This window comes from Melanostigma gelatinosum (assembly GCF_949748355.1).
Source record: "Melanostigma gelatinosum genome assembly, chromosome: 7".
In the NCBI taxonomy this organism is placed as follows: domain Eukaryota; kingdom Metazoa; phylum Chordata; class Actinopteri; order Perciformes; family Zoarcidae; genus Melanostigma; species Melanostigma gelatinosum.
The window spans coordinates 5583035-5605483 of NC_136640.1; the positions used below are offsets into that span (position 1 = coordinate 5583035).

The 22449-nt window shown below is 44.5% G+C and overlaps 3 protein-coding genes across 8 annotated transcripts in view; 1 reads left to right on the forward strand and 2 right to left on the reverse strand.

Annotated features, from left to right (window-relative positions):
- blmh (bleomycin hydrolase) lies at positions 1 to 16333 on the reverse strand. Its single transcript, XM_079271367.1, has 12 exons — positions 16210 to 16333; positions 14088 to 14285; positions 13234 to 13343; positions 12062 to 12203; positions 11776 to 11864; positions 11575 to 11667; positions 5195 to 5350; positions 4936 to 5094; positions 4765 to 4832; positions 3549 to 3666; positions 3243 to 3309; positions 1 to 309 (listed from the first exon to the last, which is right to left on the reverse strand). Exons 1-12 carry the CDS (start codon positions 16217 to 16219, stop codon positions 161 to 163), a joined length of 1359 nt encoding a protein of 452 aa, XP_079127493.1. The 5' UTR covers positions 16220 to 16333; the 3' UTR covers positions 1 to 160.
- Positions 16334 to 18134: 1801 nt separating this feature from the next.
- Positions 18135 to 20331, forward strand: LOC306779507 (uncharacterized protein). Its single transcript, XM_079271456.1, has 5 exons — positions 18135 to 18361; positions 18752 to 19078; positions 19187 to 19435; positions 19536 to 19564; positions 19719 to 20331. The coding sequence occupies exons 1-5, from the start codon at positions 18310 to 18312 to the stop codon at positions 19815 to 19817; spliced, it is 756 nt and encodes a 251-aa protein (XP_079127582.1). The 5' UTR covers positions 18135 to 18309; the 3' UTR covers positions 19818 to 20331.
- A 96-nt stretch (positions 20332 to 20427) lies between these two features.
- The window catches only part of rap1gap2a (RAP1 GTPase activating protein 2a), a 33850-nt gene continuing 31828 nt past the window's right edge, over positions 20428 to 22449 (reverse strand). For all 6 annotated transcript variants that reach the window (XM_079271479.1, XM_079271478.1, XM_079271477.1 and 3 more), the window contains one exon: positions 20428 to 22350. In XM_079271479.1, the coding sequence (XP_079127605.1) occupies positions 22342 to 22350 (9 nt within the window). In that variant the 3' untranslated portion in view covers positions 20428 to 22341. The remainder of the gene's footprint in view (positions 22351 to 22449) is intronic.

Consider the following 22449-nt stretch of genomic DNA (forward strand, 5'->3'; position numbering starts at 1 on the left):
TCAAAAAGAAAACAAAATCTTTATTATTTTGTCGAGTAGATTAGGCTGTTTTGGAAGGAGGTGTGTTGGGGGTGGGGGTATTGGAGAGGTAAAAGCAGCCGATGAATAGGGCGGAGTCAAATAGACCATGAGGTTGGGGCTAAAACTTGGATTTATGTAGTTATGCCAGGGCTCCCATAGGGTCCCAGGCAGGAAGCACAATGGGCTCCTGTTGCATCACGTCCAGGACATCAGCTGAGAGGTACTTCTTGTCCACCACCACCTCGTACACGTATTCGGAGAACCAATCGTCCGTCATGATCAGGTAACCTACAGAGAAAGACAGGGAAGACAGCCAATCAGCCGGGAAAGTCTGTTTTCACCTAAAACGATGGCAGTCAAGCGGAGAACTGGGATTAAAGAAGAAGAGGAAAAAAACGAATCAAAACTTGGAAATCAATCCAAATCAGGTCAAGTTGTTTGGCTCAGACGAATGGAAAGTGACAAAAAGAAAAAATACTGACTCAAACAGTCTGTATTTTCAACATTCTTCATGTAACACATTTTATGAGTTGATATATGATTGAAATTCTACGTTTCACAGTCCACATCTATGGGGTAAATGCTTTGTAAATGCTGAAATGATTAATGAAATGAAGAGATGCCTGCATGTCTGTCTTCTATTAGATAACAGATTTGGTTCTGAACCGCCACACACGGGAAGCAACCAGAGCTCGCGAGTGAATCAAAATAACGTGAAGCTATTTTGTTCTCCTCTTCCTCTCCTCGTGTGTTCAGAGTTGAGCAAACGAGAGCATCCCTCCTACTGTCCCAGTTGACTTATCAAAGACGTCGGGGCGACCGCAGGAATGTGCCACAGTTCAAAACAATGTACCGGGGGATGGCGTGTCTGTTGTGTATGTGTGTTCTTCCAAGTACGCAGATCTTAGATGGCACGTTGCCTGGTTCTCACTGTGGTATCCGTGTGTGTTGATCTTCGTGTGTGTTGAGCTTCCTGGAACCCGCATGTTGGGTGGCATGGTGGTGTGTGTGTGTGTGTGTGAGAATGTTGGGTGTCCTGATTTGTTTTTAGGGATAGGCTGACTGTCCCGTCTCAGAACAGATGGATGTACTGTAAGCTGGAATAATGTGGAGCAGCCATCTTGCTTTCCAACGTGAGCAGCAATCCACATCCCATGACGATCACCGGCCGACATGAACCGTGGTTTGGACGTATCAAAAACACACTTGTTTGAGAAGAGGTTGGCCGGCTCGATGATTAGAGCACAAGATGTCATAGACACTGAAATGGGTCCTTTAAATGAGAAGCGGGGACGGATATGATACTGTGGTTTGGTTGCAAACTAATGGCAATGGATTAGAAGCATACGGTAAAGCTAATGAAGCTTCTCCTCCCAAGAATCTGTTCCGTGCGCTACAAAGGAAACCATTCCGTCCACATTAACGTCATCTTCTTGTGTTTACTCAACAATAGAATCATGTTCGTGGAAAATCGTAGTTTCTCTCTCTACACGTCAAACTCGTTCACAGCTCAAGCGAAACGATGACGAATGTTAAGGTGTCGGCCTCAGGGTCGGGCCCCGTCAAAGTGAAAATAAAAACCTTGCAGCGTGTAGCCAAGCATCCGTCTGAAGCGGTGTAAAAGCACGAGCTGTGGAAAATGGAGGAAACAGAAAGTTAAACCTCTCGTGAGAAACTCTTTTGGGGTCAGGAAGAATATGAAAAGGCCTGAAGGGAGACGTCAAGCCTTTAAAACCCTTATAAGCACACTCCACTCTCTCCCTCTTCTTCCAATTTATCCTTTGTCATCTTTCCAAAATCATCTCCACATCTAGTTGCCGTTTATTTTTCCTAATTTCAAACGGATTCGACCTGCTCTACGCCGCAATTTCTGTCTCAGCTCTCTCCTGCATGCTTTCCCCTTCTTTTCTCCACTTGTGCCGTTTTTTCCCCCCGAAGACTTTGCCAAACAAACAAAGCCCCCGGATTTCCCCTCGTGAACTCCACGTCTCGAACTCTTGTTCTCAAGCACTTTATTAATTTGGCTTTTAAACATATCTGCCGGTGTTTATGGAATAAGATATGCGTGAAATACATTTGATTTGACCGAAGGGGATTTCCCCAACAGTCACTACGGTTTGCGGGTTCAAGCAAATATTGTGAGGAGTACGTGTGTCTCTCTGTGTGTGTATATGCTGCACTGTATGTGTGTGTTGCCACACGACACATGGCTGACCTGAAATACTCTCCTATAATTTGCAGTGGAATGTGGAGCCCAGAGATGGAGAAGAGAGGCGGAGGGTCAGAGGAAGATGAGGAACAAGAGATGAAAGGAGAGCCGGTAAAGTCTGGGGCAGTGATGTGGACGACCTGCTGCGGTGTGGTGCAAAACCCGCCTTACTTACTTAATGACAACACCCCCCCCCCCCCCGGTGCAGCTAAATGACTTACTGGTAAGTTTGTCAAATTCATTTTAAATTTGTGGTTTTCAAAAACCAAAACAACTCAGTTAGCCGACCACTAAAAAAAAGGTTCAAAAGTTCCCAGTTTAAAAAAAAGAAGGCCTTCTGCAACAACAAGTCTTACGTCAGTGTTGCATCATAGATCCTCTAATGCCCGGTCACACAAGCATATCAAAAGAGACATTTCACGGCGTAATCAATTCATTGGAGTTCTGACCCGTCACCATGTCACCGAGTCACCACAAGTCCTTAAAACCAAATATTTTGCAAAGACATTTTGAGGAATTTCGCTGTGCTACTTTCTGACCTCGTGGATCAGCTCATTCTGAAACTACGTTTATGCAACTTGACCCAGAAGCTCGTAGGACACAATGAGGGCCGCTGTATGTGTGTGTGTGTCTGAGGCTTTATGAAACAGGACACAGCCAATTACAAGTTCATGAAGCAGCAGCTCAGGGGAACCTCTCAGTCTAATCTCGCTCTTAATTCAATAGACACAAACAGGAAGATGATGATTTATCACGAGACACCGCGGTGTGAGAAAGATGTGAAAGAGAGATGAGGAGGAAGGAGGACGTGAGAGCGTGAATATGATTCCGGGACCAGATCCAGGTACAAGTTTCAGAAGTCCCTGCTACATCTCTGCGACGAGACAACGATCAGGTTGAAAGATACTTTGCTCGCAATTCGTTACAGGTTAAATCTAAAGGAAAGAAAATCATCCTAAAAGGACTGGAAGTAAGAGTTGTGTCATAATGCGTCATGTGTCTCTCAGCTTACCTTTGTTCCCACGGTCGTCGCCCCAGGAGTTTTCCACCCTCCACTTCTCAAAGCCTTCTTTCCCATCCTGAGAGAGGGACAGAGAGTAGACGACGGGTAGATAAGAGTGAGAAGCTGCAGCAACGAAAGCGTCCTAACAGCTGGGGCTACTTACACAGGGGGGGGGGGGTAAACACGCAGCGAGGCTTTGATGCAATAAACTCTGGATGTGTGTATTCCTGCCGGTCTGCTTGTGTACGTGCTGTATGTTTGCATGAGTCTACCGAGCAGCCGCCCGCCGGTGCTGCGTGTTTGTGTGAGCGTTACCTTGTCCGTGACAGCAGTGAGGATCATCGCGTGAGTCATGAGGGAGTCTCCGAATATCAGCCGCTCTGTTTTAGAGAGGTTCTTCACAGACACTCCGAACACGAGCTCATGGTTGAACCTGTGCACACACACACGAATCACATTTCAGTACCTCCTACCTCTCCCACTGGCGCTTGATTTCACCCACACACCGATCACTTCAAGAGAACGGGTTCATGTTTTGATAGCTTCGTGGGTTCCGATTATAATCTACCGGCGCAAGAAAAGATCCGTGTGAAAGATGAGCTTCAGCAGAGACGGTAGCAGACATTCGGCACCTCGCCGGTGAGCTTCAGCGGGCAAATTTAACCCCGGCGCCAGCAACTCAGAAACGAGAAGCAACTCTTCCCCTGTGGAGAGACTCGCACCTCGCGAGGGCGGACCAGGTCTGCTCCAGTCGTGTGAACCCTGCAGTCGTGACACACAGACTGGGATTCAACAGTGACCGACAGGAGAGGGCCAATTCACTGGTGGAATTGATTTTAAGATTTGATTTTACATTTAGATGGGGGTTGGGTGTCCAGCTGTCTCAAGCGTTTCCGAGTTGAAAGGTTCAGTGTCGTGACAGCGGTGCAAAACACTGAATATTGTGTGTGTGTGTGATGGTGTTGTAACACACCTCTCCTGAAGGGCTTTGAAGCATAACATCCAAAATTGTACTGCATTCCCAGCCATGCAAACAAATTATGGAACTAAAGCAATGTCCGTCACGCTAAACGCCTTGCTTCTAATATCTGGCACAAAGGAGCAGAAGACTTGATTCAAATATCTCTGCAAACTTGAGTGCAGGTCTCCGCAAATGTGTCTGCAACGACGTATTGCGTGACTGAATGAATACAACCCACGATTGGCTAAACCCCCCCCGTCTAGACACCAATGGGCTGTAAGGCCTCTTGAAACACCATAGAGTGTATATAAGATGTATGCAGAAAACCGGCACAAAGCCGTCGTACAATACACTTAATACAATCTTGCCAAAAACAAACTCAAAAGGGAGAAATCATGGAGCGTGCAGCCATAACTGGGCTACCAACGTTTGATGCAGTTTGCTGGAGAAGAACACGAGTTTAGCCATGGAGAGACACACATACACTCACTCACGAACGCACCCACACAAGTACGCCAACGCACCGATGACCCTCCCACCGGAGACAATCACATGAATCATTATACTCACACGTTCATGTCGTTAATACCCAGCTTGCCGTGGAAATGTTTCCCGACGTCAGAACCGAACCACACCGCCTGAGAGGAGAAAGAGCAGCCGTTTGCACATTTATGAAGTTCACACGTACCGACACCCTCAGACGGACTGCGGCCACATTGATGCCCGTTTGCCCCGACCTACCTCCCCCTCCTTGATGGAATCAGCCGCAGCCTTTTTAAGCAGCTGGATGGCCTGGTTGTTGTACAGCGTGGTGCGGCCACCGACCATGTTACCGAGGAACTCCACGCTGTACAGATTCCCGTAAGGGTTCTGGGGTCGGGGGTCGTTCACGAGGCAGACCTGAGGATTAGAGAGCGAACACATGGGGTCAGTGCAACTGCCCATAGGGAGCCAGAAATAGTAACACGGCCTTTTCTGATGCGTTTTATGGGTCGCTTACTTTGTCCTGAATGTTGTATAGAGGTTTGACGTGCTCCTTGTAGAACTCCTGCGGGGTGAGGGGTCCCATGCGATGGAAGTTCTTGTCCTTGTCCCTGTACTCCCAGCAGATGGTCTCAGGGGGGCTGCCTAGACAAACGCTGACCACCCGGAACACCTGCAGAGCACACACGCTGAACATCAAACTCATATCTAAAAGAACCCTTCCACACAAAATGACCAGAATTAGAATATCAACGGAGATGTTTCCACATTTCATTTTCAGCTCATATTCTTAATGTGCGCTCATCTAACCCCTCAAACCAGTGTCTGTCCTTGCATACACTCATCCATCAGTGCCTGGGCCTGCCCTCCATCTTTATTCATATCCCCCCTCCCCCCCACCATGTGTGTCTTCCTGCGGCGCTGGAGTTCAGACTGAGTTCCTGTGGGCTATATCGGGTTGTTTGGACTGGGCCGTCTGTCAATCTTCTAACCTCCGATATAGTTATCTCAGGAATTTCCCCCCTTTTTTGCTTTATATTTTTGGCTCGGCCTGGAGAAATAGCAGCCATGGCAGCAGTTTCCCATGCTTAGTCAACACATATTAAACACCCCTACATAAAGATGACATTCTTGCTCTCGGGTTAGTGGACACTGAGCCCACTGAGCCACCGTCCTCACCCCAAACAAACACACGCAGAAATGCATAAACTCAGGCCTTGGCTTACACAAACAAACAATCCCCCTCGTCATCACAGAGACGCGTAAAGTCAGAAGTACAGACGCACAGAAAAATACACACATGCACAGAGTCAACAAAGGCATCTGTTCAACGCCCCTAATTCAACTACTTTGTTTAGACGACATGCCACGGTGTCCATCCTCTTGTCTGGTCTGTGTTTGCCCAGATGCCCTCGGCACCTCGACGAGACATCTCCGTTACCCCTTGAGGACCCTTAAGCAAGGCAGTCCTCCTCTCCTGGACTAGATGTGCGGTCCGCTTTGCTTTTTTCATCTTGTGTTGTAGTGAACACACGCTGACTGTTTGGCCCTGACGTAGACTTCTTCTTGGTCCAGTGCAGCAATGTGTGCACCTGTGCCGACTACACTGTTTCACTAATAAAGATTTAATACCAGAATTAAATGCGAAATAATGTATTCCACCGGATCAGTCTTTGAAATGAAGTGGATTAAATGGCCCCTTGTATTTTGTACCTTTAGCATATACGTAAATGATTTACAAATTCAATCAGAGCAACGCATGTTAAATGAAATACATTTCAATAAAATCATTTTCACACTTAACGCAACTGTCTGAAGCAGGCTCTCAACCAGCTCAAGCCAAATTAAAGGAAAAACCTGCGCCTCAGTGCTTCTCTGAGGTGAATGTATAACTATTGTCTAGAAGCTGGACTTGTGAGTGTAAGCAAATGACACCATGCAAACAGTTTGGATAAAAATGAGCGAAGGTTTTGATTGAACTCCATGTTTTGTAAACATGCAACACATGTGGTCAGTGTTAAATTCTAACAATGGTGCACAGAAAATGCAAGAAATGCCAGCGGACATCTCTGGCTCGTGGTCGCAGCCCCCCCCAACAATGACACATCCGCAGGAACCCACCCACATCGAACAACAAATCAACTGAGTCAATAGCCAGCAGCGCGGACTCTCGGAGCAGCAGGCAGGAAAGGTTCCTCTGTGATTTGACGGCCGTCTCGTAAATTAGACTCGTCTCAAGAATCACTCTCATTCAGCGCCAAGACCCCAGTCACACATGGTGTTTCTGATTCCATGACGCAATGGAGCACGGAAGGGCTAGTCGTGGCGTGAGGGATACCATCTGTGTGTGTTCTGGTAACTGTACGTGCATGTACAGTGAATGTCCCTTTGTGTGTGTGTGTGCGTTGCCTACGTGTCTCTGTAAGTGAGAGTAGAGCAGCAAAGATACACAGCAGATACAGCATGAAAGAGAAAGACTCATCCTCTTCTTCAACAATGCAGCGTGTGGACACAGTCTTCCTAACAGCCTCTATAACGACAAACGGGGCACGAGATCACTTCCTTGTTCTTAGCATAGGCGCATCTTAAAGTGGCTACTGCAGAGTACATGTGATGCAACAACAATAAGACACTTGACACGCAAAAGGGATCCAGTTAAATCAAACGCACCCTGGGTACAGTAAGTGGAAGCAGAGACGTTGACCCCGGTTGCCTGTCAGGGGAGTGTGTGTGTGTGTGTGTGTGTGTGTGTGTGGGGGCCCGGCGTGACGAAGACCAGCGCACAATCAAAGCCGCCATGTGGGGAGGGTGGACAGCATCACCTCCACACACACCAAAGTAGGACTGACACGCCACCCGTGATCGGAAAGAAACACACGTAGATGCAAATCCAGGTGAACACGTAGAGGAGGCCAAGAAAAGAAAACCCACCACGTAAGAGTACAGCCAGGCACACACAGGGCCTGCGTGTCCAACGCACTGACATACCTGTGGAATTGGTACCATTGTTAGTTTGTCAACCTGATGCTGCGATACCAATACATGCCGAAATGCCAACAAACGCTTCACCCGACACCATCGGTGATCGTCTGCGTCGCCTGATAAGATGTCAGTCGCCTCAAGTTGATTACATCCTCCCTAATTTACACAGCTAACGCGGAAGCAGCAGTGCTCTCGACGCTGGAAGCAAATGTAATGGGAAAAAATATGTTTTAGAATCATATTTAGTTTTAAAGATATAAGTCAGACAGATGACAATGACATAACAGTCTTTTGCATGTCTAGTAGTTAATCATTAAGTTTTGGACCGAATGCCTTGTGTGCTTAATAAGTTTCACCTGAGGACTAACGATGAATGTTCTAGCATGATGAGATAAAAGAGCAGATCCCTCTGTTTGGATCGATCAAGTTAGCAATGAATTGAAATGCCCTGTTTGCTTTTGCTCTTACAGAACAGATAAAAGGCTGATGATCTTGATGCATGTTTGAATGTCCTCCCTCACATCAGACCTTTGAACGAACAAAACAGTCTCTGTAAAGAGACCGGTTCCCCCCTGTTTGAATCTGCTCAGGAGGAGGGGGGCTTTTTTTAAAGGATATAACGCCTTGATTTCTGTGACAGCTCCCTACTGTACACTGAGATACGCGTCAGTGGAGACGCTCTCCTATTTGCAAATATTAATGACGACGAATAACTTTGATTCTCTCAAGACTCTGTTGATTGACAAAGATTGAAACTTTTGACTCTTCTCCTGATTGATCATAGAAATTTTCCATAACACAAATCAAACACCAAACGAGAACCAGTCGTCATGCCAGCGTACAGTCGGTGTAAATAAAGAATTATGTCATTCCAGAACAATTCTCATTTATTTTCATTCAAAGTGTTTTCCATTAGTACATTTGATGGCATGATTTTAAAAGTTCTGTTGGTGCGGTGACGATGTCAAATTCCTATTTACACATCGAGTATACAGGAGGATCATGCTGTCGGCCCGTGAGTGTGCATCTCTGTGTCTGTCCACGGCTAACCTCGCATTCTGCTGCAGAAAACTGCATAATATTTTGGTTGCCCAGTTATGGCTGCACGTTTGAGGACCTCTCGTGGTTCCGGTGACTCACACTTTCTGAAAAACACCTTTTATTATTGTTTTATACTTCGATTGACTGCATGCCGACTCCTCATTCACTACTATTAAGAGAACAACCGGTACACACACACTGCTGTGCTCAGCCGCTGCTCAGCCGCTGCTAAGTGAGCAGACGAGCAGGTGAGTTTACTTTTGGTTTTGGAGAGATTGCATGAACTGCATTTTATGTCGACTGCTTGTATATGTCGCAGCTTGTTTTCGGGTTGGAGTTTAAGTGTGACTTTAAGACGCTTTTCTGCCCATTGGTTGCTTACATCACTGGTTGTTAGTTGGCTCACTTTCATTGTTTTGGAACCAGTGCACACATTGCTGAATCGTAAAATAGCTTATTTTGTCTGACAAAAACAAAAAAAGTCAAAAGATATTACATTTATAGGGATATTCATGAAGTCTCAGAACCTGTCACCAGGAGACTAATCATTTAAACACAATTTATCACTACAATATGCCTGGTTGTCCTATGTGACATTTGCTTGATTTGGTGGAACTGTGGTGCCTCCTGCAGATGAAAGTTGACACTTGTGTGAATCCTCCACTTATATACCTGATATATTGGCCATAACTTACATGTTGATCACAACATATTTCTAGCCGATTTTTAAACACAGAAAAGCTGACGAACATATTGTGCATCTTTAATTGAATCCTCTAACTTTCTACTGGGGTCATAACTGGAACAAAAACACGGAAAGATGATTAAATAAATTGGGATTTGAAAATATAAAAACAAATAAACGGGATTTGATTTCAGATTTAGCCCTTTGTCCTGAGGTGTGCGAGTGTTCATCTTTAGAATGCTGCTGGTCAAACGTACTCGAGACAATAACCGTGAGCAGTCTGGCTCCCTTTACGTCAGCCGTTCCTCTGACATGACCGTATGCTCCATCACCACCGGCCGTGACAGAGCGGTTTTCGCAAAACAAACCACTTCCAGGTGGACAAACAAACACACCGAGAACACTCCGCGCCCCTCCAGCCCTGCCGTGCAGTGCAGTGGGAGCAGTCGTTACTGTTGCACAACATATGTTCGTGTGTGTGTGTGGTCATGGCTGGGCATCCACAGAGGCGCTGTGAGATACAGGCGACTGCTTAAACAAGCAATCAGCCAGCAGCACAATGCAACCAAACAGCTGACAATACAGGCTGCATCACCAGACCCCTGTTCCGTGTGCCATCGGCTCAATGGGAGGCTGATTGACCGCTCATACATTGACACACGCACACACACACACACACACGAAGCGTAAACAAACCCTCTTATCCATACAGTGTAACCCGTCACAAGTCACAAAAACACACACACACTAACTGGCGTTACGTTTGTCATGGTGTGAAAGAGTTTGTTTACATGTGCCTGTTCACCTTTTATTGAATTTGTCTTCACTGTCCAGCGTCAGATACTCTGATGGACTGTTCCTTAATCAGGATCGCTATCTTCAGCTTTGTGACATCGAAGGCAGTGTGCAGGTGTTTGTTGTTGCTTTTACACACTCTGTAGTCCAGAAATAACACGCATACATTCACATCTGTATGTACACATATTGAAAGGGTATCATAAATCATACTACACTGCAGACTCAGGCGGGTATTTCGCAGGTTCTGTTGTGGGAAAAACTAACTAAGACCTTGGAAGCAAGACAGTAAATGGACTACATAACTATTTGATGCATCTCTTGAAATAAAGAGACCTGTCACCTGTCACCCTAACTCGAACCCAAACACTGATTACACGTAGAGGCCGAATCCCAACGTCCACACTCCCTGATCTCTCCCTGTAAAGTGTGTGAGGCCTCAGGGCTGTCCCGCTCTCACACAGTCAAGTGCTTGAGGCCTCTCTCGCACACATTTTGAGCCCTTTATGCACACGTTCTGTCAGTCGGCATTTCTGCAGACTGAGGGAATTACCCACAAATCATAGCGTTGTGATGTTTAACACTGGTCTACCAGGGGACGCCCGGAGACGTAGTTTAAAACAAAGAGGCACATGGGTCTTCAGCCTGGTATATTACATTTACACAGAACATGAAATCAGAGGATTGCATGCGCAGACTATTATACACCTGGTTTATTCATCAAGCATTTCTGTTAATATTGCTTCTTGAAGTTCCAGATACGTCCCTGAGGTAGCTAAAGGCTTGGGACATTGGGATCGGGCTGCATGCTGATTTTAGGTGTCCCTTCCAACTGGCTCCCTGTTGCTGCTGTCAGTTATTTAACAGCACCCTCTTCTGGTAAAAAACGACCAATGCACAATCTATTGCAATGCAATACAGCAGCTCTGCCATAAATCCTCTATATACCATGTTTTCTTTCTCATTTATGTCACTTTCTAAATACAATTTGTATTACTGAGGTCACAGTTAAAGGGGACCTTGTACTGGACTAGATTACGCTGAGAGCAGACTTCAGTTTGTAGTGTTAAACATTATAGAAACGTCTGTACCTTGTCCTAACCAGAGTCAATCAGTGCTTTCTTATTTTGTGAATGGAGCTGCACACAGTAGTAGCAGACACGGGGTCTGTGTGTGGGCCCCGGTAGTTGCTGAACCTCTGGAAAGAAAACCCCGGGACTATTTCTGTCACCTGAAACTACTCTGGAGAAACAAAATTTAGTTCAGAGTTCCTCCAGTCAAAGACGGATTATGTTCCTCAACGAATACTTTCAATACTTGGGAATCTTCCTGTGGTAGAAGATCGCCCTGTATAATATATACTACAACAGTTGCATGTGCTCTTTGAGTCTCACCTCCTCTATCATGGTGTCCATAGCATCAGACAGTTCCGCTTTAGTGGCGTCACTGGCCACCATGTTCCTCAGTCTTAGGCAGTATTCTCTCAGCTGCAACACACGGTGAGACAAAAGCATCAGCACTGCCTCACCGATTACGTGACTCACTGGTATGCGAACTTGATTACTTTGAACAAAGGGAAAAATGTGTAAACACACCTTATGATTAAGGATGTCATTCATTCTGCGCGAGGCCTCCGAGCTGTGGGACTCTGGAAAGCACTTCTTTGGAATCACGCCATACTTTTCTGAATACAGGACAAAACAAAACGTAGAACAATACTCAAATCACTCGAATGTTCCACCAGTGGGTTTCTTTCTGTGAGGAGATTTACATTTAGAGTAAGTGCAGTTCATCACCTAATTACTGATTGCACAACTCACACAGTCTAGTCAATTATTCAACATGAACTTCTCGTGATTATGTGTCATGGGGAGAACTGACCAATGAGGTTGACCAGCATGTCCCACTGTCCTCCGTCATTGGTCGGATTGGAGAGCAGGAACTGGACCAGGCGTCCGTCCACCGGCTCCTTCCTCTGTGCCGTCTCCACACAGGCCTGGAGGAAGTAGTAGCAACGCTCAACCTGTAGAGAGAAGACCAAAGACAGCCGGGACGGTGAGGGGCGGCACAAAGAAGTGTGGACTTGAGACTCGACTCACGGACCAATTCAACCTCTAAGACGTGAAACATTCGAGCATCATGTTTTTACCAGCAGATAGAATAAGACAGTGTCAGGGAGGCTTTGCAAAGCCATCAATTATTAGATCTACAATATGTAAAAGAACATTATTCACTAGAGATGCAGCGATTGATGTTTCAGATTTCATTTCCATGCATGCTGCTCAGAGTAATCACAGTGACCGGCTCGTCTGCTGACGGGGGTTTTCAGCAGTATAAAATAGACATTAGAGATCTGTTTAACTTCCTAACACTAAGCAGCTCATAATACATCATTAAAATACTCACGCCAAGATTCATTTTAATCAAAGCAAGTATTTAAATATAACAATACAATCACGTATTCCCTCATCATTTGAAGTGTGTTTTTATGCAAATATCCACTATAGATGATACTAAAGTAAAAACGATAACATTTAGTCTGGAGACTTGCTTTCAATTTTAGTTCTTGGAAAGAAAATCAGAGTCGACAAAAATTGGAATCGGCAGGTCAGACTTAAAACTTGCTACAGTTAAGCTGACACATCTGATGAGCTACTGGCTGATAGGGGGCAAGGATATTCTTCAAGCTACATATTTAAGAAAGGTGTATTATTGAAGGTGGAACAAACAGCTGTCTAAATATCTGGGAGAAAGAGACAACGTCATCAAGACAAAGAGCGATAAAAACATGTAGCGAGGTGTCACTGTGACGTCAGCCCTGAAAGAGCACTGACCACAACACACAAAAGAGGGGTTTATTTGGACAATGACTATCTCGTAGTAGAATGCTGCATATTAACACTGAACCAATGCACATGTCCGCACACACACAAACACACGGTGTCCTGACTGTACACACATCACACTGACGATTTGCTACAGTAAACACTCAGTGAATGCAATAAGAAAAGATTAAAGAACTAGTCAGTAAATCTGCTGGTTCTACTTCTTACCTTGTCCCAGAAAAAAAGATAGGACTGACTAAACTCAAACTCCTCTATGTTAAATTTCTTCATGAAGGGAAGTCGCATGACGTTGAGGCACGAGAAGATCCAACATCTCCCTATAAATAAAAGGGAAGACAGAGAAAGACAGAAATAAGTCACAAACACACGGAGATCTTTGAACATTTATGTCGTAGGGCTATTGGAATGATGGTCTAATGATTATTGCATAACCACTGTGTAATGATTGAGGATTTTTTGTCGAGACAAACTTTTGTAGCCGACACTATATCGGCCCACACGAGTGGTTCCAGGTGACCAGAGTCCGCGCAGCAAAACAAGATTCCAGCCAGGAAGCAGCAGACTTAAAACGTGTCATGTATTGTCACGCTAGATCTTAGCGTGAGCTTCAGATAATAATGCAAACTGGAAGACAAATAGTGTTTTGACTGAGAAATTGATGATCCAGCTCGCAACTTGCAAATCAAATTTAAGGGAGCCTCCAACGTCATGCAAAAACAGTGCAAACTCTGTTCAAATCTGTAAAATATATCAAAAGTTAGAGCGTGCACATCCATCGTTTGTGACGGATAAGACACCGTGAGGGTACAAGTGAATGAAAATGTCTTTTTATCAATTCTGATCCATTTCAGAAATACATTCACTTACCAACGTTCGCTGAATAACAGATATTTGTGCAATATATTGTTGCAGTGAGCACTAAAATGTAAATTCACAAACTAGAACATCTTAAGCATCTGTGTGTGATGACCCAAGAGGTAGGACATCCACTCAAACACACTCTTTATCATGTAAATGGTACACTTACAGCATGAATGTTGCTCAACCACATTATGTCCTACCTGAGTTTTTCTGGTTGGTGACGGGCTTGCCCTCTGTGGGGATAGAGTGCTGGAAGATGTGCACGGTATCCTGGACAGTCTGCCGGTGCAGACAAACCTCCAACGGGTCGATGCAGGTCGACACATTCTGGGCCAACAGGTAGCGCGGCTCGGCCCGCAGCCGCTTGAGGAAGGTGGACACCTTCTCCTGACTCAGACCTGAGGGAGCAAGGAGGGGGAGAGGCGGGGGGGGGGGGGGGGGAAGAAGGATGGATGAGAACAGCAGAATGAGGTAAAAAATACTGACGAGCAGAAATAAAACTTGTACCAGGAAGACTTTCACAGCCAGACAGCTGACTGCAACTACGAGGAGGAATTTCCTATTGCCCGTGACTCATCTGTGCACTTTAGGCTTACACTTGCTTCCTCCTTAATGTCTGATTTATGAGCACTCACATACTCGGATGTCACGATAATGCCTGGAAAATTACCAGATCGATAGTCATAAACTAACGGCACATCATTTATTGACTAAGACAACTTACTGGTGCATGACCCCCCGCCCACCACCACCACCACCATCCATATAGAGAATAGTCTATCAGGTGCATTGAGCACAATAATGATTACAGCTCTGATAAAGAAAGGACAGACTTGGCACAAGACAATGAAAAACAGGGAGGTGATGAAGAATGCTTTCTAGTGGCGCTGTAAGTGGGAGATAAGGGCTGGTATCACTCATCTGTGAGAGGAACACACTGGAGAGCTCGTCTAGTCCTGTTGGACGGTGGAAGAATGTCACACCGCGACAGAACAAACTGCCAGTGATGTGCGGTTTGTAATTCCGTAAAATAAAAGTGCAGAGCAATTAAACATGGAGAGGGCCATTGCCCAGTCATGCATGCTGCCTAGAGTTCGACCTCTCTCTCTCTCTCTCTCTCAGCTGAATTCTGTTGTTCTCCATCGACACAAATGGATCGACCGCCGCATGTTAGGACGGTGTCAGACTTCATTAACCGTCATAGCCCATATCATCAGAAAATAAGCATAACCGGGGCCTTGAGGCAGAGGACTATTTCGAGAGCAGGCCTGCGTCGACATGACACTGTTCCTCTTGTGGCGCAACAGTTGGATGTTTTTGACACTGATGAGTATGGACACAGAACGAAGGGGAAACAGTGAGACGGATCAGTAACACGAGTGCTAGCCAACATGCTAGCCAACAGCACTATGCACAAACGAAAGGTGTGTGTGTTGAAGAAAAGAATATTAAAGAGCCTAAGGGTGAGCTAGTTAGTTGGTCTGGCTGTTATTCAACATTTGGAGGCATGAATGCTGCGAACATACAATATATCACAGTGGACTTTCTATGGAGGGGGCCAAGCACATGTATTACTGATCCAGCTGGCATGAAGCCTAAGTTGAGGCTCAGTAGACAAAAATCAGAGTCCAAAAATCAGACCATTTATGTCACCATTAAAGTCATTTTTAATTCACACTTAGAGGACAATTAAATAGCTCTATGGAAGAGAACAAGTAGTTCACAGTCTTTTAAATAACCATCTGACCTTTGCCTGCCAATAAAAGTGAAACCTGAGGTTAGTGAGAGAGATCGAAACAATCCAAACTCAAATGCCTTGATTTACAGCGTTGTTACCAAGTATGACATATTGCAAGAGTAGGTTAATGCAGGTGAAACTCTATTGTATAAATAATCTTTTCTCACAGAAATAAATCGTGAACGCTCCCACTTTAAATACTTTTTTTTGACAGCTTCTGGTATTTCTAATTCCATTCTTGCATGGCTAGCTCCATGAGCTAACATTTCCGGCTCCTTTAAGCGGACACCAGCTTTTAAAAACTAGCGCGAAGGCGTGTTGACTTGTCTGTGTCTCTCGTCTGGATGTCGGTGCCTTGCTGGCGGCGTTATCGGCGTTGAACTGACAAAAGTAGCACGAGTAAACGACGGCAAAGTCATGCTAGCAAGGCTGGGGCATGCTAACGCAACGGATGCTAGCTTTAGCCCGTTAGCTTCCTCAGCTGTCATCCTCTAACGTTAGCTGTCAGATACAGACCGAGCTCGAGCTGAACGGTGACGCAAACCGTCAGGACTGAAACGGGAGAAAGTAGCTTCTCAACCTACCAGTTTCCATGTTTGCGTGGCGCTTGAGGAGCGTTGTCTGTTTTCCTGGAAAGTCACCGGCTCTTTGTTTATCTCATTCAACGACAGTCAGTGTGATTACAGGGTGCGCTCGTTCGTGCACACGCGGCCGGTTGTGTCTCTGACGTGGCGGCTGGGCGGAGTTTACAGGTTCGAACAAGGCGCATGCACCACAAAACAAAAAGCCAAATTAATTTAATTAATATTGCGATGAGCTACATTAAATGGCATTGGAATCATTCAGTGTACACGTTCAACAAAGAATTTCACAAAAAACATGGAACAAAGTTACAGGCAACACATTCCACAATGGAAACGAAAGCAAACATTTTATTTTTTATTTTCTAATTAAATTCCTAAAGGGATCCAAATGAGTCATTTTTGGTTTTACAAATTGTAGAAGATATTATTTGCATTAATACACCTTGCTTAAAACATATAACCCGTTGCAGTAGCAATGACAATTAACGTTTTTTAAATGTAACCTAGTGTGTTTTTTATTTTTAACAAAAATACTCAATAATCAATATTGGTTGTGTGTGTTTTTGAATGCTGTTTAGCACTTACATACATATGCATGACACATACAACATAATAATATAGGCTACTGTTTTTACCACAGAGAGCACAAAATATTCACTCCTGCAAATGTTTTGTGCAATGTAGTGTAAAATTGATCGACAGCTTTTATTAATTCCACAAAGAGACATCCATGTGGATCCATTGAAAGTTGAGAAACAATTATTCTAAATATGTCCTTTGGTTCTCCAGCTTGATTTTTAGCATCCTTAGATATCTTACTTATTAAGAACAATGACAAATTAAACCAATGATACACTATCATCAAATTAATAGTGTCGATCATAAAAATAACTCTCCAGCTCTTGTAGATCAGTTGTATTTTATATATCAAGAGGGCACAGCTGTTCTTACTTCCTCTGCTATCTTCATGGATATATGGTTATTCCCACGTGTTACGTGAGGGGTAGGACACAGAGCAGCATTAAACGAGCGCGCCCAAAGTCAAGTGTGACAGAATAATTGCGTATTAAACATCCGGTTATTGTTTACAAAATTAAATCACACTCCATTCTATTTGCATTTGGAGCACATGAGGGGATTTCTCTTAAGTCATGTAAGAACATGAGGAATTATAAAAACATGCAAAACGTGTTGAAAAGCAGGTCCTTTAATATAGTTTTGTTTCTCTTTTATTTTGAAGGTTCATTTTCTGCTGAAAACCATTTTATTCTGTTTTGTAGCTGGGATTGTACATGATGTACAAAGTCAAAGCATTTACCGATGTTTTAATGGTGATGACCTCCTTGAACCCTTAAACCTTTCTCTGATTGCTCAATTTAAAGGAAGTCATACGTGCTGTAGCTGTAGGCAATTAAGTACTTCACATTCAGCATGCAGCTGCTGTTGTATTTTAAACCAACAGCCAAAACAAACAAAGCAAAAGCTCATACAAGAGAGATATGAATTTTATGGAAAACAAGACAATTGTGAGAGCCATAAGTTTAAGATGTTGTGCCCTCATCAGGGTGGCCATGCACCACCAATCCATCTGATAAGCATTTTATAAATGAGCATTTACTAAATAAATGAGTTATTGCTCAGTTTCTCTCGTTCTATATTGCTGCGCCATTTCCCACATGTGGCCCCATGTGGGAAATGTTATATTCCCATTCTTGAGGTCATTGGTTTCCTGTATTTTAGTATGAGCCTTGTCGGATGTGTGCATGTGTGTGTGTGTGTGTGTGTGTGTGTGTGTGTGTGTGTGTGTGTGTGTGTGTGTGTGTGTGCGTGCGTGTGTGGAGAGGGAGTTGATTAGTGGGTCACTTCCTTCCTTTACCTCCATCTGGACAACAGCAGCAGCAGCATAAAGGAAGAAAGTGAGAGAAAGTGAGAGCCGATGGACTCGCAGAGACTGACAACTATTGGACCCAGCAGGTTTTTTTCAACAAAGCCATGCATATTATTATGAGAGAGTCTTGCTCACAAGCCACGACTTCATCTGTGCAGAGGAAGTAAAACCGACTTGTGATGAGTCGCTGACCAACACTGTTACAGTCAGACATGTGTTACCGTCTCCTCAGTGCCATCAGCTGTCTCTGCATTCTTCCCACCGGTAAGTAAGAAGTCTTAGTTCCTACAAATCTATATTCTGACAAACAATGCAAATCTGCCTCACACATTATGTTGCATTTGAAGAACTCGACGACACATGCTTTAGTGAAGGTAACTCAACGTATGTACGATCTTTTTAAGTTATCTGGCGAGTCTGATTCTGAAGGCAGAAAACAGCCCACAATGTTTAGATGCATGTCCGTTGAACTAATTGTCAGTTGCACCAAATGATGCAATCTTTTGTGTGTAGTTTTACGACTCAGGAAAAGTGCATGGTGATATGTATCGGCCTTGGGATGGTTCAATGTAAATGGCTTTATTAAAATACTGTATCTCAGAGCAGCAACAGTTTCTTGTTGCATCACAATGAGCCACTTCCCTTTTTTTCCAGGTCTCTGGGCTGAAGAATGCAGCCAGGGTGTTCTGGCAGAACGTGAGACCATATATGCACCAGCAGGCAGCAGTCTGTCTCTGTCCTGTGTGGTCCAGCACTGTGGACGCACCTGGACGGGAAACTGGATGCGTAGAAATTCAACAGAGGAAAAGTTAATTGTGCGGCATCGTGTGACCAGTGTGACGCTCTCAGCCAATCAAACGCGACTAACTTTGAATTTCCTGAGTGTCAGCCAATTAGACGAAGATTCCTATGGATGCAGAGTTACATGGGCTCACGGTGACACTGAGCAAGGACATTTGAAGTATGTGAACGTCACTGCAGGTACAGTTGTGAGTGAACACTATCATTCATATACATATAACAGCGTACACTCATTTGGGTTCTTCAAACAGAAGAGAAATTGAATTGCATTATTTTGTCCTCCTCCAGCCGTCCCTTCTCAGAGGAGTGTATTGCACAGGGTTTTGGTCTGTGCCGGTGCTTCTCTTTGTCTTCCCATCATTCTGGGATTGGCTCGTTGTCTGAGTTCAGAAGTCAAGCCCCAGCCACTCCCGAGGACACTCTCCACGTACTCGGCTGTATACAGAGGCCAACCACAGCCGGCTCCACAGCCCCCAGCTCCACAGCCCCCACCTCGATGCCCCATACCTCAGAAACGTAGCAAAACCTCTCACAAAGGTATATTGTATTCTTACTTATTAGCCTGTAACATTGATATGAAGCATTGTTAAAACTGCTCTATTCACTGTCGTCATTTCTGTTCTTTTGCATGTCACAGACGTTCCCAAGTCCGTACAGAAGACTGAGGTGGGTCAACGTCCTGTTTCAAGACAGGATGCCCTTTAGAGTGCCCTCAACATTGTTTGTTTCCTCTGAATAGCCTTCAATATGTCTGCAGTCCATGCACATACCTTTATGTGCACTTAGACAATTGTCTTTTTTGTCATTTACATTGTTACAGGTGGTGTATGCCGATATTTCCCAGGATACACTGGGACAACAGGGAGCCACCAGAGAGCCTGACCAGTCCACTGTGTACTCATCTCTAAGATTTTCCTGACTGCAATCAAAGCGGGCGGAACATTGTCTGCTGGGGATCAATTATGTATTCTTTTCGCGGGATTGTTCTTGATCCTCGACGCCTTCGGGAGACATTTGACGTGAACTTTTTGGAATCTGGGAGTTTATCACACACAGGACTGCATCCCTGAGACATTCTGATGAATGTGTCACTGTCAGCTCATCCTTGAACTCAAGACGTTACCTGCGCATTGTGGAAAATAATTAAAGCGGAGGACAAAATAATCCGGCAGAGTCATTTTGTCTCTCCATGTCTGTGGACTGTCCTGATTACATTCGGATGTGGTGACTGTCTTAAGTGCCAAAATCGCTCATGTGCAGGCAGCTTAGTGGACAGCAAATGGAGCAGATAATGAGAAAAGATTCCTCTCTGTGGCATAATTTCACTCATACAAACACTTTCATTGTTTTGAAATGTAACTGCGGACAAGCAAAACATGAAGTGCAGTCTGACCAATTAAAAGTATATTTGTATTGTCTATAATATCTATCAATGTGTGCGTGAACGTAACATATTAAAGTATGAACAAACCCCCCCCCCCCCCGTGTTGTGCTTGACGTGTTAAAAATGAGATAGCACATAAATGACACAAAATACAACATTTTATTTCAGAATAAATTCTCAATGGCACGTTACATAACCAAATATACATATACATGTTTAGACATCTTTTTAATTCATATATTTCCTTTAATCTTTTTACCTTTTTTTTAATCAGCATACTCTGCAGTTACATTTTTTTTTACATGACATCAATGCAAAATAAGTCATCATTTTTAATAAATTAAGCATATCAACAGAGGAAAGGCTGCAGGGCATTTAGGTGATAATGTACCTGCTACAAACTAAATGGCACCTGGACTTCCCGCTGTTGTGTGATTTCTGTCCCTGCTTTCCTCGCTCGAGGAAACCACTGGCCGACGCTAACTGAGCACAGTTATTTGGGTGAACTGACCTCTCCTTCTAGGATTTGAGTTTCACGTGACAGAACTTCACACACCTTCAAGCCACCCAGGAATGCTTCTCTGCACAGTAAGAGCACATCGACATTCTTCCAAAGACCTACCAGTTTGTGCAGCTGCAGGCTAACGCCGTGGTATAGCTGAGGACGAGAGCAGACCTTTAGTCCTGTTGTGCTTGTAAGCAGCTGGCTTTGCAATTGACTTCTAAAATACTTTGTAACAACAACTAACAAAGCGTTCACGTTCAAAGTGTTTTTGCCAAAGTGTGGTTCCAAGGTTTGTTTAACCTGAAGCATCTTTTGTTTTTTTCAAGTCTTCTTCATCAGCTCGCATGGCGGGAAACTTAAAACCCGGGAGACTCTCCCGTTCGAAAGATCCACCGAACACAGACAGATACACCGAGCTAGCAAGCTTCAATGGGAGGTATCAGTAGGTGAAATGTCAGTGCAACGTCTATTTTCAGCAATTGTTTGCGTTGATCGGCTACCCACAGCTGTGCTGTAACCAGATCCACAAGACTCTTGTCCTCTCACACAGTGAGGGAGACATATAGATATATATATAGAGAGAGCATCAGGGGTGAAAAGGGCTTTCGATAGATTGTAAGGCGCAGCTTTGGCTAAAATAAGCTTATGGCAAAATGTGTTGGCAGTGTCTCCTACTGTGGCCCATATGAGCTAATTACCACCAACCAAGCACTTGAGTTCAGGGATATGAAGTCACCCTCACGTGTACAGAAATGCTGCCATTGTCGACGAAGATTCAGCAATGTCGTATTTATAGTGCAGTAGACACAACGCAGCAGCTAGCAAGGTTACAAAAGCGTTTAGAAAAAAACCAAAGGTGTTCCCTAGAAAAGCGTTTTTATATGCAAAGAACAAGCTCAGATCCTAAAACGCTGCTACTGTAAGTCTACATTATGCCACTGTGCACGTGTGTTTGCTTGTGTGTCCACGTAGTTATTTTAGGCAGCAGAGGAACTGTTGCCAGACGTACCATTCAAGGGGAAAAGGCGAAAAGGGGAACATCCTGATGTCTGACAACTCTTAAAGACGTCTTTTCCACCGAGCACTCAGCGGTCGACTTGATGAAGAGCAACAGTTCGGCCATATGTTACCGTTCTTCATGATTACCGTGTTTCACCATTAAACGAGACGCTTGAGAAAAAGCTGAGGCAGAGTCTGGCTCGGCCTACACTCACAGTATTACAGCCATGCTAGGACTTTCACGTGACGTGAACAATTAACAGCGGAGATGCAGCAACTTGTAACATTGGCAAAGTGTCGGCTAATTTCTGAAGTCTAAAGGTTGGTTAGAAAGAAAGCCAACATGGCAGCTGCTTCTCCTCACTATAAACTCACAGTATTGTCAGTTAGTTTGTAGTGTGTGGCGCAGTTGGTAATCTTAGCAGATCATCCTTGGCGTATGGAAGTGGTTCTACGCTGATTTTGTGGTTATTGTTGATATTTTTTCTTTTTTGCAGCTCCATCAACCCGCGCGGTCCCTTTGTTGTGCAAGTCTGATGTTTCCAGTCCACAAAGCTAATCGGACTGAAAGAGAGTGAAGTGAAGAGAGAGGCCAGTTAGAGGAGAGTGTTCACTGACGGTGGCAGTCAGTCTGGGCCTATTACCCGACACCAGCTCGCCTGT

Coding starts and splice junctions, on each gene's coding strand:
- blmh (XM_079271367.1), bottom strand. Junction 5,095..5,194: donor TATACAACATTCAGGACAAA/GTAAGCGACCCA, acceptor TCTAATCCTCAG/GTCTGCCTCGTGAACGACCC. Junction 3,310..3,548: donor TCACTGCTGTCACGGACAAG/GTAACGCTCACA, acceptor TCCCTCTCTCAG/GATGGGAAAGAAGGCTTTGA.
- LOC306779507 (XM_079271456.1), top strand. CDS start 18,310: ATGTGTTACCGTCTCCTCAGTGCCATCAGCTGTCTCTGCATTCTTCCC. Junction 18,362..18,751: donor TCTCTGCATTCTTCCCACCG/GTAAGTAAGAAG, acceptor CTTTTTTTCCAG/GTCTCTGGGCTGAAGAATGC. Junction 19,436..19,535: donor TAGCAAAACCTCTCACAAAG/GTATATTGTATT, acceptor TGCATGTCACAG/ACGTTCCCAAGTCCGTACAG.